Genomic DNA, 24,919 nt, shown 5'->3' with positions numbered 1-24,919 from the left:
GTCGGCCTGCGTCGCTACGGTGCCGTTGCAGATCTCTCCATAGACCAAGTTTCGGCAATGAGGCTGCCGATGTGTGTGTGTGTGTGTGTGTATTATTTTTTTTCTCTCCGGTTCCGAGTCCCCCCGCTGCGCTCGCACTGCAGCACTCTCTGCTGCTGTGTGTGCCGTCGGTCCTCCCCTTCTCTACGGGGCGAACCCACAACACCCAGCAGTGGGTGTGACGGCAGGAAGAGGAGATCCGACGGAGGCGCGCTCGGCGATTCAACCGCGTTCCCTGCGGTATGGATCCCCCCCACCCCTCCTCCCCATACACACACACACACACACACACACACACACACACACACGCACGCACACTCCACCCACCAAACCCTCCCCGTGAACACACACACACACAAACGTGCACACACCTATCGGATCCCGTACATAGTGTCAACGTCCACCAAAAAAAAAAAAAAAAAAAAAAAAAAAAAAAATCCGTGCATGTGTTGTGAATGATAAGCAGCAGCGCTCCAGCACCTCGGACAGCACTCTTTCATTGCCAGTGGCTTTAGTAATGATATCAGCACCTTCACAGCTTTGGTCTGCCGCAATTTTTACACATTTTTCCCCCTATTTTGCCGCAATATGATCAAAACCACAGCCTGAATCAAAGTGCGGTGTAGTGCAATGCTTTTCTGGTATGTGAGTGTGTGTGACAGGAAGCACTTTAATTAATCTGAATGATGACCCTGGGAGGGTAAACAGAAAACACCCCAAGACAGAAGCTCTCTCCCTTTACACACACACACACACACACACTGGAAAGTCGGCCCCGGCCCTCAAACTTTAATATTTAAAATGGACAAAGCATTTATCATTGGGTTGGGGTGGCACCAGACTATGAGTGTCTCTCCATCTCTCTCTCAACGTATCACTCTCTCTTCCCCCCTAAATTTAACCCTTCAGGAGGCCCAGGGGTTAAAAAAGCTGTTGGACCCCTGTTGACCCCCTTGTACAAGACACAGTCACAACACTGGATAATATTGGATGATTTGGGGTCCCTGGAGGTCTGGGACAATCGCCCACTTTACCTTACAAAATTAAACTACACTTTAGGCCAACCCTACTCCGTATAGAGGCCCTGAGAAAAGAGGAACAGAAATTGGATGTTAATCACAAGATCAGCATAGATGGCTGCAATTTTCTTCTAAGCAGTCATAAAAGGGCATAGTTTTATTTGTGCATGTGCCTTTTTCAATGTTACTGTCAATAGCTTTTAGTTGATTTCACATTTGTTGGAATCCATCGTTGCCGTACTCTTCTGCTGCAGCAGGAAATATGAGCATCTCTAAGAGATGTCGTGGTTTCCCATTTGTGGTGAAGGCAGTGATACTCTGGTCTTAATGGAAGCTGCCTTAGTGCACTGTCACTGCAGGAAGCCAAAAGGCTCAGACCAGAGTCAAGCCAGATTAAATCAATATGACTTCCAGCCACAATCTTCAAAATAAAACCCTCACTGATGATTACATACAGTGTGTTTTCTGAAATGTGTCCCCTAAACCTGGCTTTTTTAATATGTTTTCCTTCAGTCTGGATTTTTTTTTTCCTGGGATGCCTTTCATCAACCCCTTAAAGAATAAGCTTGAACTTGTTAAATTTAAAAGCAGACAGAGCTAAATCTTGGGCAAAGCAGAGAAAGCAACAGTGACCACTTTCTCTCTCTCTTCCTTTTCCTGTGTGATTCTTCAGTGTTCACATAAAGCAGTAAATCCTGTAACACAAAAATCTTATGTTTGAGTTAAGATATTGAAAACTTAAAACAGTAACTGCTGTAGTGCTGATAATATGTGACACCTCTACTGTTGGCCAGTTATGGATGACAATAAGAAAAGTGCAAAATCAAACAGTAAACAGATCTAGAAATAAAAGTTCATTATGAGTTGTGCCTGAGGAGTTCAAGGTTTTGGGGGTAAACTCAGGTTTAAGCTTTTCTTTTGAGATGTGGAGTGAGTTTTTCTGTGGATTTATATGCTGATGAATGATTGCTGTAATGGCAGCTGATGAGAAGGAATAAACCTCAGTGTGGTCACTGTGTAGTTGTAGTCCACTGTAGGATTATCAGGGCTAGTTTGGTCAAATGGGTAATTTTTGAATACTAATGCAATATGAAGAATAGCCTGACAGGCTATGAAAGCACAGATGAGGTGGAGAAGAGTTTACAGCTATTCAGACAGTTTAGGAAAACTGTAAGGGGGAATCTGATTCAGGGTTGCTCTTGTGGCCAACAACACGATAAGAGGGCCTCAGTATCACTATCATCAGAAGAAGAGACACATGAGAGAGGGTCAGCTTAGTGAGTGGTCGGTTGGTGAGACATGTTGTGAGTATAGTCTTCAAATGCTTCAAATTTGTTTAGGCTGTTTTCAGTGAGAACACAGGCAATGTAAAAAAATACTACATATAAGTTAGTGGGCCACTTAGGAAAGGTAAGGAAGAGTGCCTCCCTCGATGTTCCACTAAATGAAGTCACAGAAAATCAATAGTAGCAATAGATAATAGCAGTTTTCAAAGAGGAAGGATGTGATAATTATGGTGAGTTGTGTATGGGTCTTGTCAGCGCCAGAGTCTTCAAACCCTATTTACAGAAAATACTAAAGGAAAAAAACAGAACAAATTAAGGGTTTCCCGTGTTACTTTCATCACACGGAAAATCGCCCATAATTTTTCAGCGCTTACATGTAAGTGACTTTTTTGCGATCCCAGCTGCTCTGCTCACTAATCTATCACAGCATTTTTTCCGCTTTATAATGAATGGATAATAATAGCAAATTTGGTTGGATCCAGTTTAGTGTGTTTGTGTGTCTGTAAGAGATGTAATTACACAATGTTACACAACTTTACAGCAATGTTGAGAAAGACTGGAAGAAAAAAAGAAAGCAAAATGACCAAGAGTCAAAATGACTATCTTTCAAATTAATACAGAAAATTAAAATCACCAAAATATCTTTTCACATGTCTTTTCTTTATCACAGACAAGGCAGAATTTACATGTGTTTTTCTTGAGACACATTTTAATCCTAGGCTTATCTGTTTTTGGGTCATTGTCAGCTACAGATGTTTGACCTGTCCAGATCACAGTTAGGAAACACTATGTGCTAACCCTTATACAGTCAAAATTTTGATTTTAGAAAGTTGTAACGTTTGTTAAAATGTTCTGTGCACATCTGTAGGTGCTGTGTATGAGATTTTTTCCTTAGCATGGAGCTCATTAAGCAGAAAAATATCAAAATATCAGTTATAAAGCTATAAAGGAGCATTACTCTTTATTTAGATTCCATTGTCCTGTCAGGTATTCCTGTTATTTTGTCCGCCCCTGTAACATTTCCATTTACAATATGTCATGGCCAGACATAATCCAAATCGATGCTGCATTCACGTTGTTCTGGTGATAGTTTTCTTGTTGTTCCTCTTTTAGTTTGAGGCTGTGGCAAGTTTGACTGAAAGAGCATGACTGAAAACTTTACATTGCAGTGTACCAAGTCTGCCACTGTGATGAATGATGATGATGCAGTTATACCTGACTATAACTGAGGTAACTCTTGAAGGCAACAGGCAGACACGCTGCAGCTTTGATCCATTAATGCCCCTGTTTGCTCGCTCTTTTATGGGGACAACGGAAAGCTCTGTCGTATTTTGCCTCTAAATAATTTCCCATTACACAAGTAAGGCTTACAGCGTCTGCACCACAGTCCTGAACCGGTTTAATTTTCCATTGAAAACAATAGGCCCCGCTAATTGATTTTAATGGCTCTCTCCGCGACGATGCGCCCCTTATGACTTGGAGAGAGGTCTTTAAGATTATTATTATTAGTATAATTGCCATTACCCCCACACTTTTCCCTTTGCGAATGGGAGACAGAGAAAGAATATCTTTGCCCTTAAGCTGAACAAATAATTATTAGAGACAGGAAACAAACAGACGACCGTCACTCACACGCGCGCCTACACGCACGCACGCACGCACGCACACGCACACACACACACACACGTGCACACAAATGCTCCACCTTAGAGTAGACCCCCTTCTGGCGACCCTCATTCCCTCCGCCGCCCCCTTCGTGCAGCGTGCCGCTTGTAATTTATGCAAAATTAATTGATACATCTTTTATAATTGATGTGCTGTAAACTTAATGAGTAATTTATGTAATTAGTCAATTAAGGATAATTCCAGCATATGTTCCGTATGCCCAGAAGGTGTGCTTTACAACTAGTTATTTGTCCAGGAGTTGGGTGCAGGCGAAGAGTGCCGTAGACTACCTAATTAATTTTGTTATGCAGATCAGCCACGGTGTCTATTTAACGGTCCCCTTTGTGAAAACAGATTTAATATTGATCTTTCCCGGGCGTTTAAAGAGGATGCTTTTACCCGCGTTGGCCTCTGTGGGCCTCATAGTTTCAGAAGCCATTTTTCAGGCTCCAGGAAAACAATTATGCAAAGAAAACAAAAAAGAAATAAAAATAACACAAGCACAGCGACGACTGCCTTTATTTAGCGACGAAGTCATGGATGTTCACTCTTTGTCAAGGTGGCACTAAAAAGCAATTTCCTTCCGATTACATGATATCTTTAAAATATGCTCTCCGTCGACACAGTTGACCTTTTGAGTGGGTTTGAAGGACTGAGACATAACGGGGGAGACACACCAGTTAATTAATTGATACAGTTTTGAATATTCATACCTAATACAGTGAGCTTGCCCTTAATTACATTGTTGGACTTCTCTCCTAGGAGGCTAAATCACGGAAGACTTAATTATTGTAATGTATTCGGGGGTCCACCGGGGCACCGGGGAAGACAGGAGCCGTCAAGGACCCAGTCATGACACCTGGCCAGAAGAAAAAAAAAATTACGGGAAGGAGAGCAGCTTTTGTTGTTCTCCGCTGAACAGAATTCAGAGCAGGGGATGAAGTTTGTTTACATCCTTGTAGGATTCACCGGAGAGTGTTTGAACAGACAGACAGCCGCCGGACTCCCCTCTCAGCAATTAATCAACAACAGTGCCTCACTCTCTCTCTCAGTGTGTGTGTGTGTGTTCCCGAGCGTGCGCGCGCGTGTAATTGAGAGCAGAGCAGTAGCGCACTGATGATTGTGCGCAAAGGAAGACGTGATTTATTGTTTGCAAAGTCTGAAAGTGCAGTCGAGCAAATTTTAACAAAGAGGTTGTATTTACATATTCCATTCTTTACTATTTATTTCCCTCAACTGAAGTAGGCTAAGCTAAGATGGCACTTCAAATCCACATTCTCTGTCACGGTTACTTCAATCATGTATAATCAGCACAGCACATTGAACAATCTTGGAGAATATCTTGATTAAAAAAAAAAAAGGGAATATGTTTTCAGAAATGTTTGTGACGGGAGAGGTCAAAGGTCAGCTACAGATACGCAGTTATGGAGCCATTGGGGATTTAGCTGCTTGCTCCGTCTCTTTAAACAGAGTTTAGTGGTAAGAATCAGTGACTCGGATTCTGTTCTGTCCCCGTGTAGGCTATTTTACGCGGGACTCTTTAATTGGAAACAGGAGATTAGAAGCAAACGCGTGTGCTGATCGCACCACCCACCCTTCATTTTTATTCATTTCTTTACCCCCATCTCTCTCTCTCTCTCTCTCTCTCTCACACACACACACACACACACACACACACACACACACACACACACACACACACACACAAACACAAACACACACAACCCTCTGCTCTCCCCTGACGTGTCCCCTAAGTGTCTGGATAACAGATAATAGAGCCGGCGACCTGCGGGGGTCTTACAAAAACGGCACGGCGAGTGGGAGCATCGCACAAGAGGAGAAGAGCACACCCCACACACAGACAGCAAAGCAAACCGGCCCCTCACATCCTTCAACCGCCGCGGAAACAGGGCGAACTCAGGAGACCTCACAACTTTTACGCACAGAGACCGACTTTTACGCACAAGGACAAGAGCATAATTTGGCGAAGAGACAGATAAAAGTCTTCTTTCTCCGGATGCAGGAGCGTCTTAAGGATCTTACTTGACATCAGCGGACTTTTAGGCTACACGGTATTAATCTATGTGACGCAGGTAATCCTGCACTTGTAGGAAAAATTACCAACTTCTAATCTGATGGCTCAGAACTTTGGAACAGATCCGTCAGATGGGACTGATATGAAGACTGTCGAGTTAGCTCCGTAAACATAGCATTCTAAATAAAACTTTAAAGGATTTTTTTATTTAGCAATTCAAACTTAAAGAAAATCGTATCCAGTCATGCCCCGTCCTGGGAAGAACTCTTACAGCGACCAAAAGCCCCCGTACTCCTACATATCACTGACAGCGATGGCTATCCAGAACTCAGCCGACAAGATGCTCCCTCTGAGTGACATTTATAAGTTCATCATGGACAGATTTCCGTATTATCGAGAGAATACCCAGAGGTGGCAGAATTCTCTACGACACAACCTCTCCTTCAACGACTGCTTCATCAAGATCCCTCGGAGGCCTGATCAGCCAGGGAAAGGCAGCTTCTGGGCTCTGCACCCGGACTGCGGTGACATGTTTGAGAATGGCAGCTTCCTGAGGAGACGGAAGCGCTTCAAGGTGCTGCGAGCAGAGCATATGGCCTGTAAGAGCTCCCCGATGATGCATTACTTTCACCATCACCACCACCACCCGGGCAACAAACTGGGCGCAGCATCCGGCCACCACGACAACTCAGCCGGCCCGGCAAGCACCGTGGGTCGTCTGCCTCACTTTCAGGGCTACGGGGGCATTACTTGCGCACAGCCCGGCGGGTTTAAACACCCTTTCGCCATCGAGAACATTATAGGACGGGACTACAAGGGTGTGATGGCCAGCGGGCTCCCCCTCACCTCTGTCATGCACCACCTGGGTTACCCGGTGCCCCCACAGCTCAGCAGCGTGGTCAACTCCATGTGGCCTCACGTCGGGATGCTATCGGAGTCCATGGGTGGCGTGCCCATGCCGGCATCATCCGAGTACGCGCCCTTCAGCGTGTCAGCAAAGGGCTTGTACCACAATGCCAACGGGCAAACCCTGCCCGCTGTTCCCGTGCCAATAAAACCCACCCCGTCCCTGGGTCCCGTGCCCGGCTTGACGGGGTTGCAGACCGGCCCGGCGCAGCTCTGCTCACCGGCTTCAGTAATGGAGAAAAGCGATCTGCTTGAGGGGAAAGGCAACCCTTTACACCCGGCTCTCCTCCTGTCCTAACCGGGTAAATTGCGGGTCATTTTTGAAAAGTTACGCAAACAGGATGGACATTGTTATTGCATAAATAAGACAGAACAGGCATCTGAGATATCATAGTTTAAGTTAAAGTGCAGCTGTAGGAGAGTTGTAAAAACTAAGGTTAACATTGTGCTGTGTAATGAATTTTTCATTAGACCCATGTTGATAAAAATCATAATTTATTTGCACAATTTGTGAGGGCATTTACCACATACTGTAATGTGGCACTGATAAATACAATCAGATAAGTAGATACGCTAAACCCAAAGAAAGCTTTGATTTAGGAGACAAACGATCTAAAATTCTTTCCGAATGCAAACCAACAACTCTGTTTATATTTTTGCTCTTATTCTATTTATTTTATTTTATTTCAACCTATGGCAGACCTATCGGCTAAAGACATATAGGCCTTTATGTTTTTTGAATTAGGCCTGTTGCACTTTTTGTGTGTTACTTAGCAGTGCATTGAAAATGTTATGCTTGTATTATAACACTATTTATCTGAAGATATTTATAAAGAACTTAAAACCGAATCTTCTTTGGTGTTGTAGTTATTTAAACGCTGGTTTTAATTAAATTTCCACACCGTCTGCTACTATGTTTGCACACCACACTGGAGGGGGAAAAAAGGATAAATTCCATTAGACTCCGGACTCTTTAATATTAAATTGCAGTGAGATGCAGTAAACCGAGCCAAACAAACAAACAAACAAAAAAAAATATAGCGTATCAAGTGTGTTCTGACCTTTTCGATTCATCTATGCTGATTTTTGCCTGTGTAATAATTGTTTCCCTACACAGTTATTTAATATTGTACCAAGTGCTGCCAATATCACTGTCTACAAGAGGAAATAATAACAGCACAGACTACTGTGCAGCAGTTGCTCAATGAAACACATCATTTATGACTAAGTTTGTTTCCCTAATTTTTTTAACAGCACTTTTCAAAAGCAATAGATCCCCATTTCAATTAAGACTCCCGTGAACATTTCTTTAAAATTTATATTAAACTTTGCTTGTAACTGTATAGTAATATACTGTAATAATGTCAAGAGTGAAACTTGTAATAATGCAGCAATTAGGCCATTTTTACTGAATGAATACAAAATGACATTGAAGTCATTTGAGCCTTTAGGACTTAAGACAAATTTAAGAACCCCTCTTGAACACCTAACCCTGACTGTTCAGAGGGGCAGTGAATTTTGATTATTAAAAATTTCAGCAGGAGGATGGTGTAAATGTTATATTTCAAAAGTTCATATTTTCAATATGATGTGATTTCCCCAAATTCAAGAGAAATGTGAAAAAAACGGAATTGTGTAAAACTTTAAAAAACTTCACATAAGCCAAACTTTACTCAGAGAGATGTTTAGACTGAAGTCACACTAGCATCTTACACAAATCATCATTCTGTGCACACGAGTGGGCATCATGACATGATTCACATCTGGAATGGGTGTATGTGCAGATGCATGTCGTGTCCAGGACAGGTGTGTATGATCTTCATGAGATGGATATGAGCAGCCGACACTCTGGGCAGCAGCTTCACAACTTCAAAAGCAGGCAGGGAGATCGGATCAAGTTTTGCTCTTTTGTTTGCTCTGTTTAAACGTAGCTTTGAAGCTTCTCCTCTCCAGCAGCACAAAGCGCCAGGTTCAGCCCACTGAAAATGACTTATATTCAACCTCCTGTCCCCTGTTTAGCATCCCAAAGGCTCCCACAGCTGACACTATTGTCACACCAGCCTCTGAACAAATAATTGAGATGCACCAGCGGAGGAGAGGCGTGGGAGTGAAGAATTAAAACCTATTTGGGTGTCATTGCTAACGAGCAGAATACATATAATAGTGATTACCCTTATCTTTTCCTTCCTCATCCAAACTCTCTTGTTTTATTCTGTTTTCCACATCCTCACACTTCTCCCTTTTTTTAGCTGACTTTTTTGGTGGTGCTCTCCGGTTTTTCCTCTATCGCACCTGGATTTCCAAAGGTCATCTATTCTTACCTCCAGTTTCATCTACACACACACACACACACACACACACACACACACACACACACACACACACACACACACACCACACACACATTTTCACACACACGCACTTTCTCTGCAGGGTGTCTGTAATTCCTAGTTAAAGGGAACTAAAATTTTTATGGCACAACAGAAGCGTCTGTGTGAAAAGTGTGTGCCTGTGCCTGTAGGTGTGTGTGTTGCTGTAATTCCCTGATCAGCAGGCCCCAATGTCTTTAATAGCCCTCACTGCATTAGTGTATAATTAAATGCCACTAATTAAGAGACAATAAGAGGAGTAATAATGCAGCCATTATTACCCTCCATGATCCTCTGTCTTCACAACATCGGAGTTAGATGCCTCTGGAATCATAATATCACATGAGGTCTCCTAATGTGCACATGTGTTTATGCGCAGGGTAATAGAAGGTATATGTGCAGTTTATTTTTATAAGGGGAGACACAGTGCTGGTTGTGTCAGAGCATTTAAGAATGTATGTTGAACGATTTCAGTACAAGTCTCCGCAGCTAGTTGGAAAACAGACACATAAATCTTAGATCATCTTAGAGAACTTTACTGAGGAACCATTACTGTGTTTGGTCACATCCTGTACCTTTCTACAGCTTGCAAGGTTTTTTTCTCTCAGTGGTTTATGTGTTTCTGTAGTGTGTGAATATGAACATTTTGTTTGATATGTTGATTAAAAACAAACAATCAGAGTGGCATTGTGTTTCTACAGAACAGCTGGACTGAATGTAAATGTTAGAGGAAACACCTGTATTTGGAAATTTGTGCCTGTACCAGTGCCCCCAGGCATACAATTTTGGATAGTATTTTAAGTTTCTTTCTTTTTTTTATTTATTACAAAACTATCAAACTCAAGGGTTTGAGAGATTATTTATGAATTATTTTAAAAAAAAAATCAAATTTCTGTGTCCACTCTGAAGACATTGCATTTTTCTTTTCACTTTCAGAGAAGAACAATCTGTAACTTAGGCACAAAACAAAAGACTTTTTCTCAAAGGTATTCATTTTTCACAGAAATGGATATGAATAAAGAGCCAGGCGTCATCATATCACTATGCTGATATAAAACGTGTTTTAATGTGATGCAAGTCTGAGTCAGAAGCAAAGACAATTTAAAATTTGTTTTAAAAAGACTTATGTTTGGTTTCTGAAGACTTCCCAAGCATACGGTATACAAAAACGAATAAATAATACTGAAAACATTGAGAAACGACGACAAGGAATAGTTCGGTAACTTAGTTGTCCGTGCATCAGCCTGTAAAAGACAATGTGTTTGTAAGTTGGTTTTGGTTTTCTAATAAGCAGCACATACTCACTCATTAGGAGGACTGACAGGGATATGATGACATTTCATTTGAACAACACAAATATAATACTACACCATATGAAAAACTGTTGGCACTGATAAAAGTGTACGGGACACTAATATGAGAGAACTCATTATTCACAGAAAAACAGTTCATCATGTGAAATATGAGTTTAAAATGAATAATAGGACCCTTATGAATGAATAAAACATTCAGGTCAGAGGTGTTTTACTGTCAGCCCTCAGAAACGAAACGTTGTCTTGAATAGACAATGATACATTAGTGGTAATTACCCACACTTCATAGGGGCCAGGGTGGCAAATTCTACATGCGTTTTTCTTAATGACCAGCAAGAGCTGGCCATCATAATGAGCAGCTTAATTCATTGATCTGATCTGCCGTTTGCACTAACTCAAGCACACTGTTCTGCATACACATTCACACACACGAACATGAGCAACATTAAATATTATTCTTTGTTCCAGACAGTAGTCTTTTATTCAGTGTAATGGCAACATCAGAAAACAGAAATGTGTTCTAATTTATTTAAACCTATAATTACAACACAAGGATTCCTTGTTCAGTCACAGCTTGAGTGGTAATTGGAAATATAAGCTGAGCCATTTCAACAATAAATGGAGGCATGAAACTGCATTACAGCAACTGTTAACTTTGTAAAACAATTTTCTGAGTGAAACAAAATCTATCAAATGAATTTCATAAAGTTGCCTTTATTAACACTTCAAATACTTACTCAAATTGTTTGATAATATGCAGTGTCAGAATATAGTGAGGGGAGCACATTAGAAAAAGTCTTGCTACTTCCTCACTTTTCTAACGACCATGAGGAATAAAAACAAAAGGGGATGAAAAGAAGCGAAGAAAAAAGATAAAAGTATAACAAATAAAAAGAATACAAATGAGACAAGAAGAGAAAGGAAGAAAGAGAGCAGTGTGAGAGAGAGATGTACAGCTATGTGGTCATTAGGGCTTCATACCCTCTTGCAGAACTATAATATTACAGGACCTCCTAATGCAGTCTGAGGAGATCTGAACATGAGGACCTTGAAACAGGCAACCAGACATGTCATATTTATGTCTAAGGTAATCCATAAGTGTAGATCCATGAAACCCCCCCCAACCCCATGTTCCTTCTTTCATCTGTTGCTTTGATCTCATCTATTGTACGGAGGCTGGAGTGTGCCATCTGAATAATTACAGGCTCTTCGTTGGTTCTTTGCAATCAATTAATTGATACATAGACATGCAGAAGAACAAAATTCAGAGATTCTGAATTAATTAAATGTACTTATGTACGTAACGAATAGCAAAGGTGTTAGTGAAGAATAATTAAAATGTGTTAATTAATAATCCTTTTATTTGGTCATTAACATATCAGTAAGTTGACAAACTTTGAGGCCTGTTTGAATTTTAACAAATTTACTCTGTTAATCACTTCCTGTGTCTACAAATTATCTCCCATCGCACAATTAATTTTCCTGTTGCATTGACTAACACCAATTTCAATTTCAACATCATATTTTAATTAACACACCTGTAGTATGTTTAATTTAAAGACATGTGGTGTCCCATGCTCAGTATTAAAATGCAACCCACTCTGCAGTAATGGGAGCTGTCACTGGTCAGGTGACAAGAGCTTTTTCTTGCTCACCACACTGGGAAATTATGTCTTATCAATGAATGAAGTTAACTCTATTTAAATCTTAAATCTACTCTCTTAAGAAATGTGTAAACATTCCTAGTCTAGATCATGCCATATGAATTTTCTTAAATTGGTTGATTAATCCAAAATCCTGCTTTTGGGATTTCTAAAACACATTTAATGTGCATATTGCAGCAATTATACAAAAATTAGAGGGAAAAAAAATCTAACTTAATTTATCCACGAATGTTTCGCTGAGAGCAATGCTAGTTTTTGCAGGAGCCCTCTGATTGCACTCACAGTGACCGACATTTAAACATGGTAGCTGCCCAGTTCTGATCTGCTGGTCACTGAGCAGCTCCACTGGAGCAGTTGGGGGTTAAGCGCTTTGCTCAAGGGCCCCTCAGTGGTGGTAATGATGGCGAGGCAAGTGCTGCTTTTTCACTTTCCCCAACCAGATTTTTCCAGCTGGTCCAGTGGCAACCCCACTCCTCATACTACTCGTCGTGTCATGAATTTAATCACTTTTCACCATATGTACAAACACCATATGTGCTTTAATTTACAAATGGTGTTTGCCCACATACTGTAATGCCAGCCATGGTACAGTTGTGGTACATGTGATAATATTTTAACAGTATGCGTGCATGTGATTCACTGCAAGCAGGCAGCCGGCATACGGCTACATCTGCTCTTATCTCGGTAATGGTCCCCTTGCCACATTCACTGCTGTGGTCTTTAATAGTGGGACAAGGGGGACAGTCATCTGGCACATGTCGACGGGAGTCAGCACCAGCCAATGAAAAGGCCATCTGAGGAGGATTAGCATATTGGCATCAGGCCTGGAGACAGAGAGAAGCTGTCAGGGGAGAGAGTCCTAACGACAGGTCACTCTGGACCACTGCACATTACTATAACTCTTCTAACTTCTCTGTATTTTCTCCATTATGTATCCCAATCTCTTGCTCAGATTTCACTTTTTTCTCACTCTCTCTGCGACCCTCTTTCAGTCTTCTCTGTCTTAAGATAAAGCCCACCTGATCCTTCCAGCCACAGCCCTTTCTGACTCTTTGTCTTTCATTCAATCTCACCATTCCTGTTTGTTCCACCCTTTTCAACCTCTTCTCCAAAACTCCTCTTTCCCCTTTCCTTTGGTCATCCAATTCTCTCTCATCCAGTCTATGTCCCTCTCTCTTGTCTTTCCCCTTTTTCTTAATAATTAAACAATGATTCACTGATCTGAGGTCAAATTTTATCGGCCCCCTCCAAGAGCTGAAGTATATTGTCTCTGCTCCGTCCTCAAAGTAAGGTCTTCTGACGCAGCTCATATCATCTTCAATCTGCCATCTATCTTTATTGGCCCAAATTATTGCACCTTATTAGCCTTTATTACATTTTATTATCGATTCAAAACAGGTCAGCGGTTCATCCATCCTGGCCTGCTTCCCACTGTTTCTCCTCTCCGACTTCCCCACTTTCTCACTTTCTTTGAGGAGTTCAGACAAAGAAGTTCACTGGCCAAAAAAATTCAGCAATTTTATAAGAGGTTAAGTGCTTTGTGAGAGAATGAGTGTCCATACAGGCTCATTTGCCTCCTCAATAAGAAAGATTAAAGTGAAATGGAAATTAACAAAGTGTATCATCAGCTCTCTCCCCGCTGAGAGTTTGCGCTTGAAATTTTAAATCTCATCACACAGTGTCAAAACATAATAATTGGCAGTGTTACAGAGAAAATTCTTATAACAAAGGTTTGGTTTTGTAAAACCGCGGAGGATCTAGATAGAACCTGTTTGGTTACATGAAAGGCACAGAGTGAAAATGAAGGCAAAATGTGATCAGGTCTTTTCTTCTTAAAGCCTTTATCAAATTGTTCAAATCAAAACAATGAAATGTGATTGTTCTGATACATATCTGTGAGCCTAAGTGTAATCTAGGGATGTAAAACCTTACTTTTTATTGTACTCAATTCATTTTGGTCTTTTCAGTGGGTGTACACAAACATTTGAAACTATTTATATTACATAAAGTCATCAGCTCTGTTTTTTCTACTTTTCTCTATACATGCCTGAGGAGGCTTTTTTTTGCTGAAACTGAATTCTAAAAGGTAAACTGGGAACCCACCTAATCTTACTTTGACCAGTCTTTACTTATCATACTTATCATATCTTTAAATAACTGTACAATACAGTCATATAGGTACAATGTATGGTTTTATACAGCAACTTGCACAATGATAAACAAATCAGTAGCAGAGTTTCAAAGGGCAAACTGACAATCTAGCAGCATAGACAGAAAGCGTGAAGCTGATTTATCCTTTGAAACTGGAACAAGAGTTAGGGAGAAGAAAGACTCAACAAAACCTCACTTGATTGATCTTTGGTCATCAGGCACCAGAGGTCTTTCCTGCTACACTGAGCAACTGGACTGAATCAGCAAGAACACTGAGGAATCATTCTTCTTACTGAGCAAGTCTGAAAACGTCAACTTCCATGAAAACAGAGCTGAAGTTTCCATCGTTCCTTCTTTGTGATGAAGGAAGGGTAAAAGGTCACTTTTAGCTCTGGGCAGGTGGTTAACGGGATGAAGTTACAGCCTCCAGTGGAGGGAGATGTAGCACATCAATCATAGTGTACACAAATGAAGAAGTAAAGTGTGAGTTATTGTAAAGAGCCTTGTTTTCTTTTGTTCCTTATTGGTCTAAATCTGAGATGATAACCAGAGGCTGCTGGTTCATAAATACAGAAGCCAGCACAGCCATGTTGTCAGTTGCAGTTTTTAAGACCTGTAAAATATTTTGGTTGACAGGTTAACATAGTACTCAGTGCAATGAATTAATAAAATGCAGCCCACAAAATAAAAAAAAAAATGAATTATTATTTTCAAAATGTAGCGCTCCAGAACCAAAAGGTTTTAACATGAATGCACCTAACAGCAGCAGAGCATTTGGCAACAATGCACTGTTCTCTCGTTAGCGTTAATTGCAGCTGTGACAGCGGTTAAAGGCAAGGTCCTCCTCTGACTCCCAATCATTTATCTCTCCATTACTGAGAGCACTCTGGGTTTTTATTGGCGTAATAAAGTCGATCTTCACTACCACAAAAAGCCTCCTGACCCCTGGGCGCTCCAGAGGCCCCTGACCCCTCCCAAATGTATTCATCATCTTCATATTCATTCTCTGTCTCACACTCACACACACACACACACACACACACTGCATGCATACAGGAAGGATGTTGTTTCTGACTTACTTAATGTTTAATTAGAAAACTACAGAGGATCATTTTAATGAAGCTCAGGGCAAGAGTTTTAAGTGTGGATATGTTTCAGTGTGTCGATGTACGTAACTTAAACAAATCTGACAAACTTGGATTTCCATAAACGTTAGAATGCACATCATGCTACACAAAAATAATAACTACATCCTTCTAGTGCTCTCAGACAAGTGCAAGTGGAAGTGTGATCTTGCCAAACATCTAATCCAATCCATGTGCGCCCTCTTGTGGTTGAGAAACTCAGATTGAGCCTTCCTGAAATAGTTGTGGTTTCTTCACATGACATGGTTTAGACAATGACTGTGTATGACAGACATTCTTACATAAAAACGACACTACATCATGGATTATTAATAGATGCCGTATATTGTGTAAGCCTGCAATTTTGGCAGAAAGTCACAACCAAAAACTCTGAGGTCCATAGTCACCTTTCATTCAGTACTAGTGTCAATAACATGATATTTTCTTTTCCTTTCACTGTAAAGATCAAAACAAAATCACAACACGTTCCCTCAATTACATGAAAATGAGTGTAAACATCACGTGTTTAAATCTCCAGTTAATTGAGCTTGACCTAGATAAGAGCACATATTGACTCTTAGCTGCCTAGTACACATCAGGTCAGTTGTGTGTCCGGACTGCCAGCTGTTTAAAGGTCAGTGGATCTCTGAGGTGGTGGGTGCTGTCCATAGGCCTGCGGTGCTCATGTCTTTGAATCGCCTTTGAACGAGAGGTCAGCTCTCTCAAAAGCAGATTATACTTATGTCATCATGACCACAATGACACACACTTCAGTGTTCTGCTATGTGTTTTAATCTGAATTTCATTCTGAGTGCAGGGTAATACAGTATGTAATTGTGATGTATCATGGAAATTAAAACATCTCTTAAATGGTTTATCTCAGGCATCAAATACATCTGATGTAGTATCAGTGTTACTATTGATATATATTTAAATCTATATTTAAATTGTATTTTGAGTTTGTATGCTGTAGGTTTAAGTGGAATTTAGATTTAATACATTTGCGACTATGGCTTCCTTCACTTGTAGTACAATAGAAAAGCACATTTCAGTGCTGATGTCAATTGTCTCAACTTCCTGAAAAGCTGACATCACACAATGTAGCACAACTAAATGCACATCAGTGCACCTGATTGTGTTTGCCACCCACCCAGTCTTCAACAGGCAAATGATACGCTGTGTCTATTATGTGTGTTCTTGTTGTATGCGTTTGTGTAAAACCTCTTTTGTGACGCAGGCGGGGGCGGCAGCCCAGTGATGCAGAGCATTGCACTCACCTTTAAAAACTGTCACACGGACATCTGCCACACACATGCAGATCTTTCTTCAGTGAGGGACACATCACGACCTCACAGGTGAGAGGAAAATATTTGTAATTTCTCCATTTGGAAAAACTTAAGCTATTATGCCTTTGTGTGTTATTTTGTTTTAAGCTCCATTTGTTTGATTTGCCCAAATAATGTATTTTGTTCTTTTTGATAAAAGGAAACACTGACATTGTGTTAAATCATCAGAAAATAACTATGTGGGTCCTTGGGAAGATCAGGGAGAGCATCGAGAGCATTCCTCTAGAGCTGAGTCGTTACATGGGAAAGAGTGAGGAGGATATTTTTCTCTCTTCTAAGACAAGCCTCTCTCACAACCTGCACAACAACATCCTCACCCCAGACAAGATCCCTGAGTTCTGCCTGCCCCCACGGCTGTACAAGAGAAGCCCTCTGCTGGAAGAAGAGACAACCCCACCTAACCTGCACATAGATAGCCAGATACCCAAGAGCAGCACATCCTCAAACACTACACAAGTAAAGGCAAAGGACACGAAGAATGGTGATGCAGCAGTGGCTTGGAAGGCCACAAAGAAACCTTTGCCATTCTCTGCAGAGGGGTATGGACTGGCTGGGATATATGAGAGCCCCAACACTCGGAGGAAAGAGTCTTTGTTCCACTCAAAGTGCCCTGTTTACATGCTTGACAGACGCAGTCCTACTGCAGCACCCAAGCTGGCAAAGGAGACAACCCTGCCCAAGAAAACTTCTGGGTTTTTCCCTCTGTTTTTGTGCAAGAGCCTGTCAGAGACGGGAAGCACAGAAAGTGAAACGCCTTCTTCCAGTGACTCCTCGCCCCTCAGTTCCCCTTATACTGCTAAATCCACCCTCTACATCCCATCAGGCAGCGGTCGACTTAAAGGAGCAACATCCTGTCCTTCATTAATTGACAGCAGGGAAGACAGAGGGAGGCTGAAGAGGGTGGGGTTAAGTTTAACAACCTCTCCCAGCAGCCCTCCAAGCTTACAGGGAAACTCGCTCACCCTAGCTCCACCTGTCCTCTTCCCACTGGATGTTCTGCAGTGCCAGGAGAGACTTCAGCGTGAGCACGTCCTCCCTTTGCAGGGCCGTGGTAAAGTGCGCCTCTCTGCTGAGCGCACCACATTCTCCACCAACACGTTCGCATCCCTTTCCACAGTCAGAGTTCGTGTGGTGTCTGTGGAAGGCCTCCGGGATGATACAGACCGACGAACCCTGAACTGTGCAGTGAATCTGTGTCTGACACCAGGGAAGCTGCAGCAACAGGAGAGTGCCACCATCAGGAACTGCCGCAGCCCTGTGTTTAATGAAGATTTCTTCTTCACAGAGCTGAGTAAGGAGGATCTGCTGGAACTGCAGCTGAGGTTAAAAGTGTTGGATAAACCAGCAGCTGGAGCACTGAGGAGGGGGACAGTGATTGGAGTGATCACCAAACCACTGTCTCAGTTACTGCCTCTTAGTAAATGGGTAGAAGAATAGAAGATTTCTTTCTCACCAAAATGTCAAAATACCACTGCTATAACTCTTTGAACAGCTTCAGCACGTGATCTGTATGCTAAAAACTCTATGTATCAAGATAATTATTGCAATGTGTAAAAAAGAAAGGGGTTGAAGAGGACATGAGAAATACTGTGTGTAGGCTATGTGTGCATAACTTGTGATTATGGTTCATGTCACTTCTTAATTTAAATTGCTTTACTGTGATAAAAGAACTAACAAAAATCAGAGATTTTCAAAATTTACATATGAAAAAAAATCATTTTTGCTTGTGATGGGTCATGTCTCGACCACTATGATGCCAGTTAGAGCTCTCCCCCTGTCTTAACCAGTTTAGGACTCTGCTGTTATTGTGCCCTCACTGCCGCAAAGTCTCAGAAAAGCCAAATAAAAAGCATTTCAAAACTTGTTCGTTGTGGCCTTTTCTTGATATCCTGATCTCATAACTTTCTAGTTTGAGGCTTATATACTTTGTGTCCCTGTTTTTATACACCTTGTGTCTTTTTATTTTCTGCTTATCTTCCCCCCTGCTATAAAAAACCTTACAGGCCTAAATAAAAAATGATATAAAAATACAATTTATTTCCTCTTCTCACTTACCTATTTAAACCCTCTTTAAATAGCTGAAACTGTTCAACTGTTTGTCGTAAATTGTACAAATGTTCCATTTGGTTTGGTTTGGTTTCACTCATGAGTAATAACAATACAGGTTTTGAATTTCTGGATGCGTTATGTTGCAGGTGTAATTATTAAATGTTATCAATGACGACTCTGGTAATATCTTTTCTATGAAGAGCCAGTATGAGGGGGTATATAATTACTGACCAACAGTTCCCCTCTTGCTCAGTGTTGCAGCAGCGTGTGTAATTTGCCTGACGTAACCATTCGTATTGCAGGTACGGCATGACGTCGAAGCACCGCCCATCGCAGGACGTCCCAATCCGACGTTGAAGCGAGCTAGTCCTCAGAATGTAAACATGTTGAGAGATAGGTGAAAGAAACGCCAAAATGGTCTTCGAAAGCTTGGTGGTAGATGTCCTGAACCGGTTTTTGGGGGACTACGTTGTCAATCTTGACAGCTCACAGCTAAAGCTTGGCATATGGGGAGGTAACTGAACTTGTCTGTGTCATCTTGTTGGACTAGCTCGCCCTCCAAGCTAGCTCGCTAATGCTAATGGACGCTAGCCACAAGGCGTGTGAGAGCGGCTCTCACAGTTGTCAGTGTCACTTTATCTGACCCAGAATCTAGTTTAGCTGTCCGGTGTGAGCAAGACGGCGCAGCCAAATGCTAGTCTATAGACTGATCTATCAGAATTGTTAATTTCTTATTGCTACAATGATCTTATGTTGCCTTTTTGGTTCTGCAAGGCTGCTTGCTCTGTGTATTTATGCGAGTTTCAGAGAAGCGAGCAGTTAGTCACACCCTTTCACACAGCCAGGTTATGGCTCGCCACTGTGTTTCATACTGAGTCCTTTTTACAAGTTCTACGAGCAAGTCAGACACTGATAGACCTGTGCGCTACTGGCTGAAATGAGAGGATTAGAAGAGAGATTTCAGAGCCACTGTCAAACATATGCCAACTTGTAAAACAACTAACTCAATCACGGAGTGAACTCATTCGTTTAACTAAACGTATATGATCACAGCTTAATATCTCTTGCTTTTCTTAACATATATGTTAAAATATTTTTTTTAGATGTTGAGCTTGTTCAGTCTTGAAATGGAGATATATATACACACATGCTGCTCAGTTAAGTCTCTGGGGCTTGTAATAATGATTTGTGTTATGAATGACTTTAATAATATATATGTTCCTTTGCCCTGAGTGTGAATAAGTCAACAGACAAAGGCCAAAGACCTTCTCTTCAGATTGTACTGTGTTTCTGTCAGACTCATAACACAATAGTAATTGATTTGTCTTATCTTAGTGTCCATAGTAACAATCAGTAAACAAAGTTATTTTATCATCACAGGTGATGCTGTTCTTACAAATCTCGAGATAAAGGAAAATGCATTGGTAAGTTGCACATAAATGTGTAAGCAAGCAGGACTGTCATTTGTCATGTCTGGCATTCATGATGGTGGTTTTGTGGTACTGTCATTTACTGTTCTTTTGTTGCAGAGTCAGCTTGATATTCCTTTTAAAGTGAGAGCCGGTCATATAGGTAAGATTGTAGTTGCTGTCCCGATCTGTCACCTTTCTTTTGGAATACAATAAAAACATTTTCTCACCTTGTGATTCTGTTATTAGGACGGCTGGAGCTTAAAATTCCATGGAAGAACCTCTACAACCAGTCAGTGGAAGCCACACTGGATGGTGTCTATCTACTGATAGTGCCCACAGCAAGTAAGATAAGCATCTATATCCTGCTAAAATAAACAACAGATTATGAGATTTAAGCATTCACAGTAGATATCATCGTGTGTGCGGTATTGTTGATTCTCACCTTTTAAGCAGACACATACAGTGCTTGAATGTTAATGTGATTAAGCTCTTTTACATAGTCATGGTCAAGATTTTATAAATTCAAAAAGACATTAACATTTTAACAATTGCATTTTAACAACTTGTATTATAGTGAACAAAAAAACCTAAAGCATGTAAAGTAGCAGTAATATCAAGTTCAGTCAATTGAATAACCCTAGTGAGTAGCAGACACAACACAGTGTAGCACAGTAGTCAAACAATGGATGTCTCTCATTTATTCATGATCCCAAAGTACTTGTCAGGGCAAACAGGAAACTCAAGCTTAACCTTCTATGCGTTTTATTGTTTTCACAAATGTGCAGACAAATAATCATTTCTATTGATCCCATTTTTTCCAGGTATAAAGTACGACGCAGAAAAGGAGGAGAAACAGCTGCAAGAGGCTCGCCAGAGAGAGCTACAGCGGATAGAAGAGACAAAACTGAAGGCTGCTGAACAAGGTCAGTGGGTGTGTGTGTGTGTGTGTATAAACATATAAGTCTAGAAAATATTCAGTATGTGTAACTGCATAAAGTCAGGCATTTTTTCCTCCCAGCAAGATTTTAACAGGTTTCATAGACACTCTTAGCCAAGTTGTAAGAGAGACTGGCTGAGAGAGATGTAGCAATCAGTGTTACTGTTGGGTTAAGTAGTCAGAAGAGTACGGGAATAAAGTAAAAAGCAGAGAAAGTGTGGTTGTCTGAAGTAGATGCAGCAAAGTAACAGGAGCAGAGATTTTAAGGCATGTGGTCGTGACTTGTCTGGTTGTGAGTTCCTGTGTTGTTTGTGGAGCAGCCAGGCTACTGCTTTCACACTTTATTTGTGTGGTTTAACACTGCTGAGCCAAAATGTTAGTTTGAGCCTTTTGCCAGCACATCTATCATAGTCCTGTAAAGAATTGATACAGTACTGTGGCTTTACATTTAATCAAGCAGCATTTTTATTTGTTAGTAGATCAGTAAATATTCTAGTATCAGTAAAGGTTTCTAATATGAGTTAACTGCATAGGCCAGCTGTTTGAATGAATTAGAGCATATACTATAAGTCATATACTATAGCTCTCACAGTCATTATATTTGTCTGTGTTTGACAGAGAACCCCAAGTTAGAGAAGCAGGACACCTTCGTGGAAAAACTTGCCACTCAGGTCATCAAAAACCTGCAGGTCAAAATATCTAACATCCATGTACGGTATGAAGATGATGTGAGTATTTAAGCTGACTTACCTCAGTCATTTATGTATGTACAGCAATGCTCAGATTCAAATTGTGTTAAATGAATGGAGTCAAGAGGTGGTTGCATTTTATATCCCCCCAAACAATAAGAGCATGGATTATCCAGAGTAAATGCAGTCTTAACCAGTCCATAGGCTTTACACTTATTTTTCCTCATATTTGTTTTGCGCAGGTCACCAATCCAAACTGTCCTTTGTCATTTGGAGTGTCACTTAAAAACCTCAGCCTTCAGGTAATGTGTTTTAATGTCCCTGATATACACTGCTCAAAAAGATTAAAGGAACACTTTGAAAACACATCAGATCTGAATGGGGGAAAAAAATCATGCCAGATCTCTATACTGATGTGGACTGGGTAATGTGTTAGGAATGAAAGGATACCACATCGTTAATGGAAATGAAAGTTGTCAACCTACAGAGGGCTGAATTCAAAGACACCCCGAAAATGTGCTGGGCAGTGAGCACAGGGCCCACTAGAGGATGCCGGGCCCTCAGGCCACCCTCATGAAGTCTGTTTCTGATTGTTTGGTCAGAGACATTCACACCAGTGGTCTGCTGGAGGTCATTTTGTGCTCATCCCGTTCCTCCTTGCACAAAGGAGCAGATACCGGTCCTGCTAATGGGTTAAGAACCTTCTACGCCCCTGTCTAGCTCTCCTAGAGTAACTACCTGTCTCTTGGAATCTCCTCCATGCTCTTGAGACTGTGCTGGGAGTAGTGCTGCACGATTAATCTAATCGCAATCGCGATGTCACGCTGTGCGGTTACGTAACCGCATAAAAGACTGCGATTTGCGATTTAATGTCATGTTTAATGTAAACCAATGTGGATTAATTGACGCCACATCCACACGCTGTGGGCAGCCGCAGGTATGGTCACGTGACTACCCGGCTTTCAGCAAACAGTAGTGACCGACATGGACGCTGAGGGGGAACACGAGGGACAAGCAGAGTTGGTGGCGAAAAAAAAAATGCTACTTCTGTTGTATGGCGATACTTTGGATTCAGGTATGACGACCCCGAACAGCAAGACGTGCTGTGTAAAACCCGCAAAGCTAAAGTCGCTACGTCCCGAGGTAATACGACCAATCGCTATCAACATTTGAGACAACACAGAGAAAAATTCGACAAGTGCATGCAAATAAAAGCCCAACCAAGTAACGTGAAAGATAAAACTGAAAACCGCCTGAAAGAACCATAATGTACTATCACGGATACATTTTGAAAATATCTCTATTTTCAAACTTTTATTTTTTGATATTAAGTTATTTGGAACAAACTGTGTAATCTTCAGGTTTAGTATTTTTTTGTGTGTGTCGTGTGTATGTTTTGAGTTGAGAAATACACAAACTATCATTATTCTGTGTTGTCCTTGATATTCAAGCAAGTGGACTCATGACACTATTCATTTATAATAGCATAATCGCAATCGCAAATCGCAATATATTGGCACATATTGATCTGCCATCCTGGAGGACTTGGACTGCCTCTGTAGGGTCCAGGTATCACCTCATGCTACCAGCAGTGACACTGACCCTGGCCAAAATGCAAAACTATTGAAAAACAGTCAGAAAAAATGTCAGTGGCCTCCACCTGTAAACCTGTTCCTGTTTTGGGGGTTGTCTCATTGTTGCCCCTCTAATGCACCTGTTGTTAATTTCATTAACACCAAAGCAGCTGAAACTGATTATTAACTCCCTCTGCTACTTAACTGACCAGATCAATATCCCAGAAGTTTAGTTGACTTGATGCTATACTCTGATTAAAAAGTGTTCCTTGTATAGCTCTGTGTGTGTGTGTGTGTGTGTGTGTGTGTGTGTGTGTGTGTGTGTGTGTGTGTGTGTGTGTGTGTGTGTGTATGAAATAAGGTTATCTCATTGAGGCCCCCTTACCTTACTGATTATTTGACCTTACAGACAGCAGATAAGAACTGGAAGCCCAGTCTTTTGGATGAGAATTCCAGGCTTTTCTTCAAGGTAAGAAATTCAACCGCTTTATCTGTCAGCTACACTTGGACTTTATAGCCTATATGTTTACATTTTACAGGAAATATCAAATATAAGCTGTTTGACACTGCATGTTTTTTTTTTTAATGATTGCACGATTACTTCATCCTTTCTAGTAAACTAAAAGTTAATGTACTCATTGAAAACTTTTTTCCCAGTAATTTGAGCCAGTTAGTTTTGTTCTGTGAAATGTGTTTGTCAGCAGATGTTCTAGGAACCCATTTCATTTCCTCCTAACCTACTGTGTGTTTGGGCCCTGGTCCAAACTTTAGAAATCATTGTACACTGTCAGCTCTGGTTTGTCAACATGGTAAGCAGCTGCACTACTCTAATTGCTTTGTGTTTTCCCTCTTCTCAGTTGGTTCGACTAGACAACTTGTTTGCCTACTGGAATGTCAACTCAACACTCTTCTCCAATCACAGTGCAGATGAGGCCTTGGTGAGTCACCCTATGATTACTGTGTTGTACCTTGTCTCAACTAACCTGTATTTAGGTATTTCTAATTCTCTTTGCTTCTGCAAATGCGTCTCACATTAATGCATATTCCTTTAAGCGTTAATTTTATCCCCCAAAGGCTCTTTCTAGAGTAGCCCTAAGGGCTAGAATGTTTATAAATGCAGTGTTGTAATGTTTTACTACCACATGTTATTAAATCAGTGAGGAAAAGAGACAGGATGTGTTAAGAGATCGAGAACAAACAGGTAGAATGTTAATGATGCTTCTCTTACTGTGTCTTTTTATAGCAATGTCTCCAGAGAAGCATGGAAATCCACAGCTCTCTTCCTGTCAGCCATGACTTCAGTGAGTGTCACACTGCCATCCCTTATTCGCATTTTTATAC

General features: G+C 41.1%; 3 protein-coding genes across 5 annotated transcripts in view; all 3 read left to right on the top strand.

The window, feature by feature from the left end:
• Positions 1-6,288: 6,288 nt before the first annotated feature.
• Positions 6,289-7,248, top strand: foxb2 (forkhead box B2). Its single transcript, XM_041042771.1, has one exon. It carries the CDS (start codon positions 6,289-6,291, stop codon positions 7,246-7,248), a length of 960 nt encoding a protein of 319 aa, XP_040898705.1.
• A 9,846-nt stretch (positions 7,249-17,094) lies between these two features.
• Positions 17,095-18,354, top strand: LOC121185065 (C2 calcium-dependent domain-containing protein 4C). The gene has a single exon (XM_041043039.1). It carries the CDS (start codon positions 17,095-17,097, stop codon positions 18,352-18,354), a length of 1,260 nt encoding a protein of 419 aa, XP_040898973.1.
• A 966-nt stretch (positions 18,355-19,320) lies between these two features.
• vps13a (vacuolar protein sorting 13 homolog A) overlaps positions 19,321-24,919 on the top strand; it is a 37,191-nt gene continuing 31,592 nt past the window's right edge. For all 3 annotated transcript variants that reach the window (XM_041042203.1, XM_041042202.1, XM_041042204.1), the window contains exons 1-10: positions 19,321-19,480; positions 20,347-20,390; positions 20,496-20,538; positions 20,625-20,720; positions 21,200-21,301; positions 21,934-22,043; positions 22,247-22,306; positions 23,988-24,047; positions 24,436-24,516; positions 24,822-24,879. In XM_041042203.1, coding sequence (XP_040898137.1) covers positions 19,381-19,480; positions 20,347-20,390; positions 20,496-20,538; positions 20,625-20,720; positions 21,200-21,301; positions 21,934-22,043; positions 22,247-22,306; positions 23,988-24,047; positions 24,436-24,516; positions 24,822-24,879 — 754 coding nt within the window. In that variant the 5' untranslated portion in view covers positions 19,321-19,380. The remainder of the gene's footprint in view (positions 19,481-20,346; positions 20,391-20,495; positions 20,539-20,624; positions 20,721-21,199; positions 21,302-21,933; positions 22,044-22,246; positions 22,307-23,987; positions 24,048-24,435; positions 24,517-24,821; positions 24,880-24,919) is intronic.

This window comes from Toxotes jaculatrix, chromosome 7 (genome assembly GCF_017976425.1).
Source record: "Toxotes jaculatrix isolate fToxJac2 chromosome 7, fToxJac2.pri, whole genome shotgun sequence".
Classification (NCBI taxonomy): domain Eukaryota; kingdom Metazoa; phylum Chordata; class Actinopteri; family Toxotidae; genus Toxotes; species Toxotes jaculatrix.
This window is presented reverse-complemented; position numbering and strand designations above follow the sequence as displayed.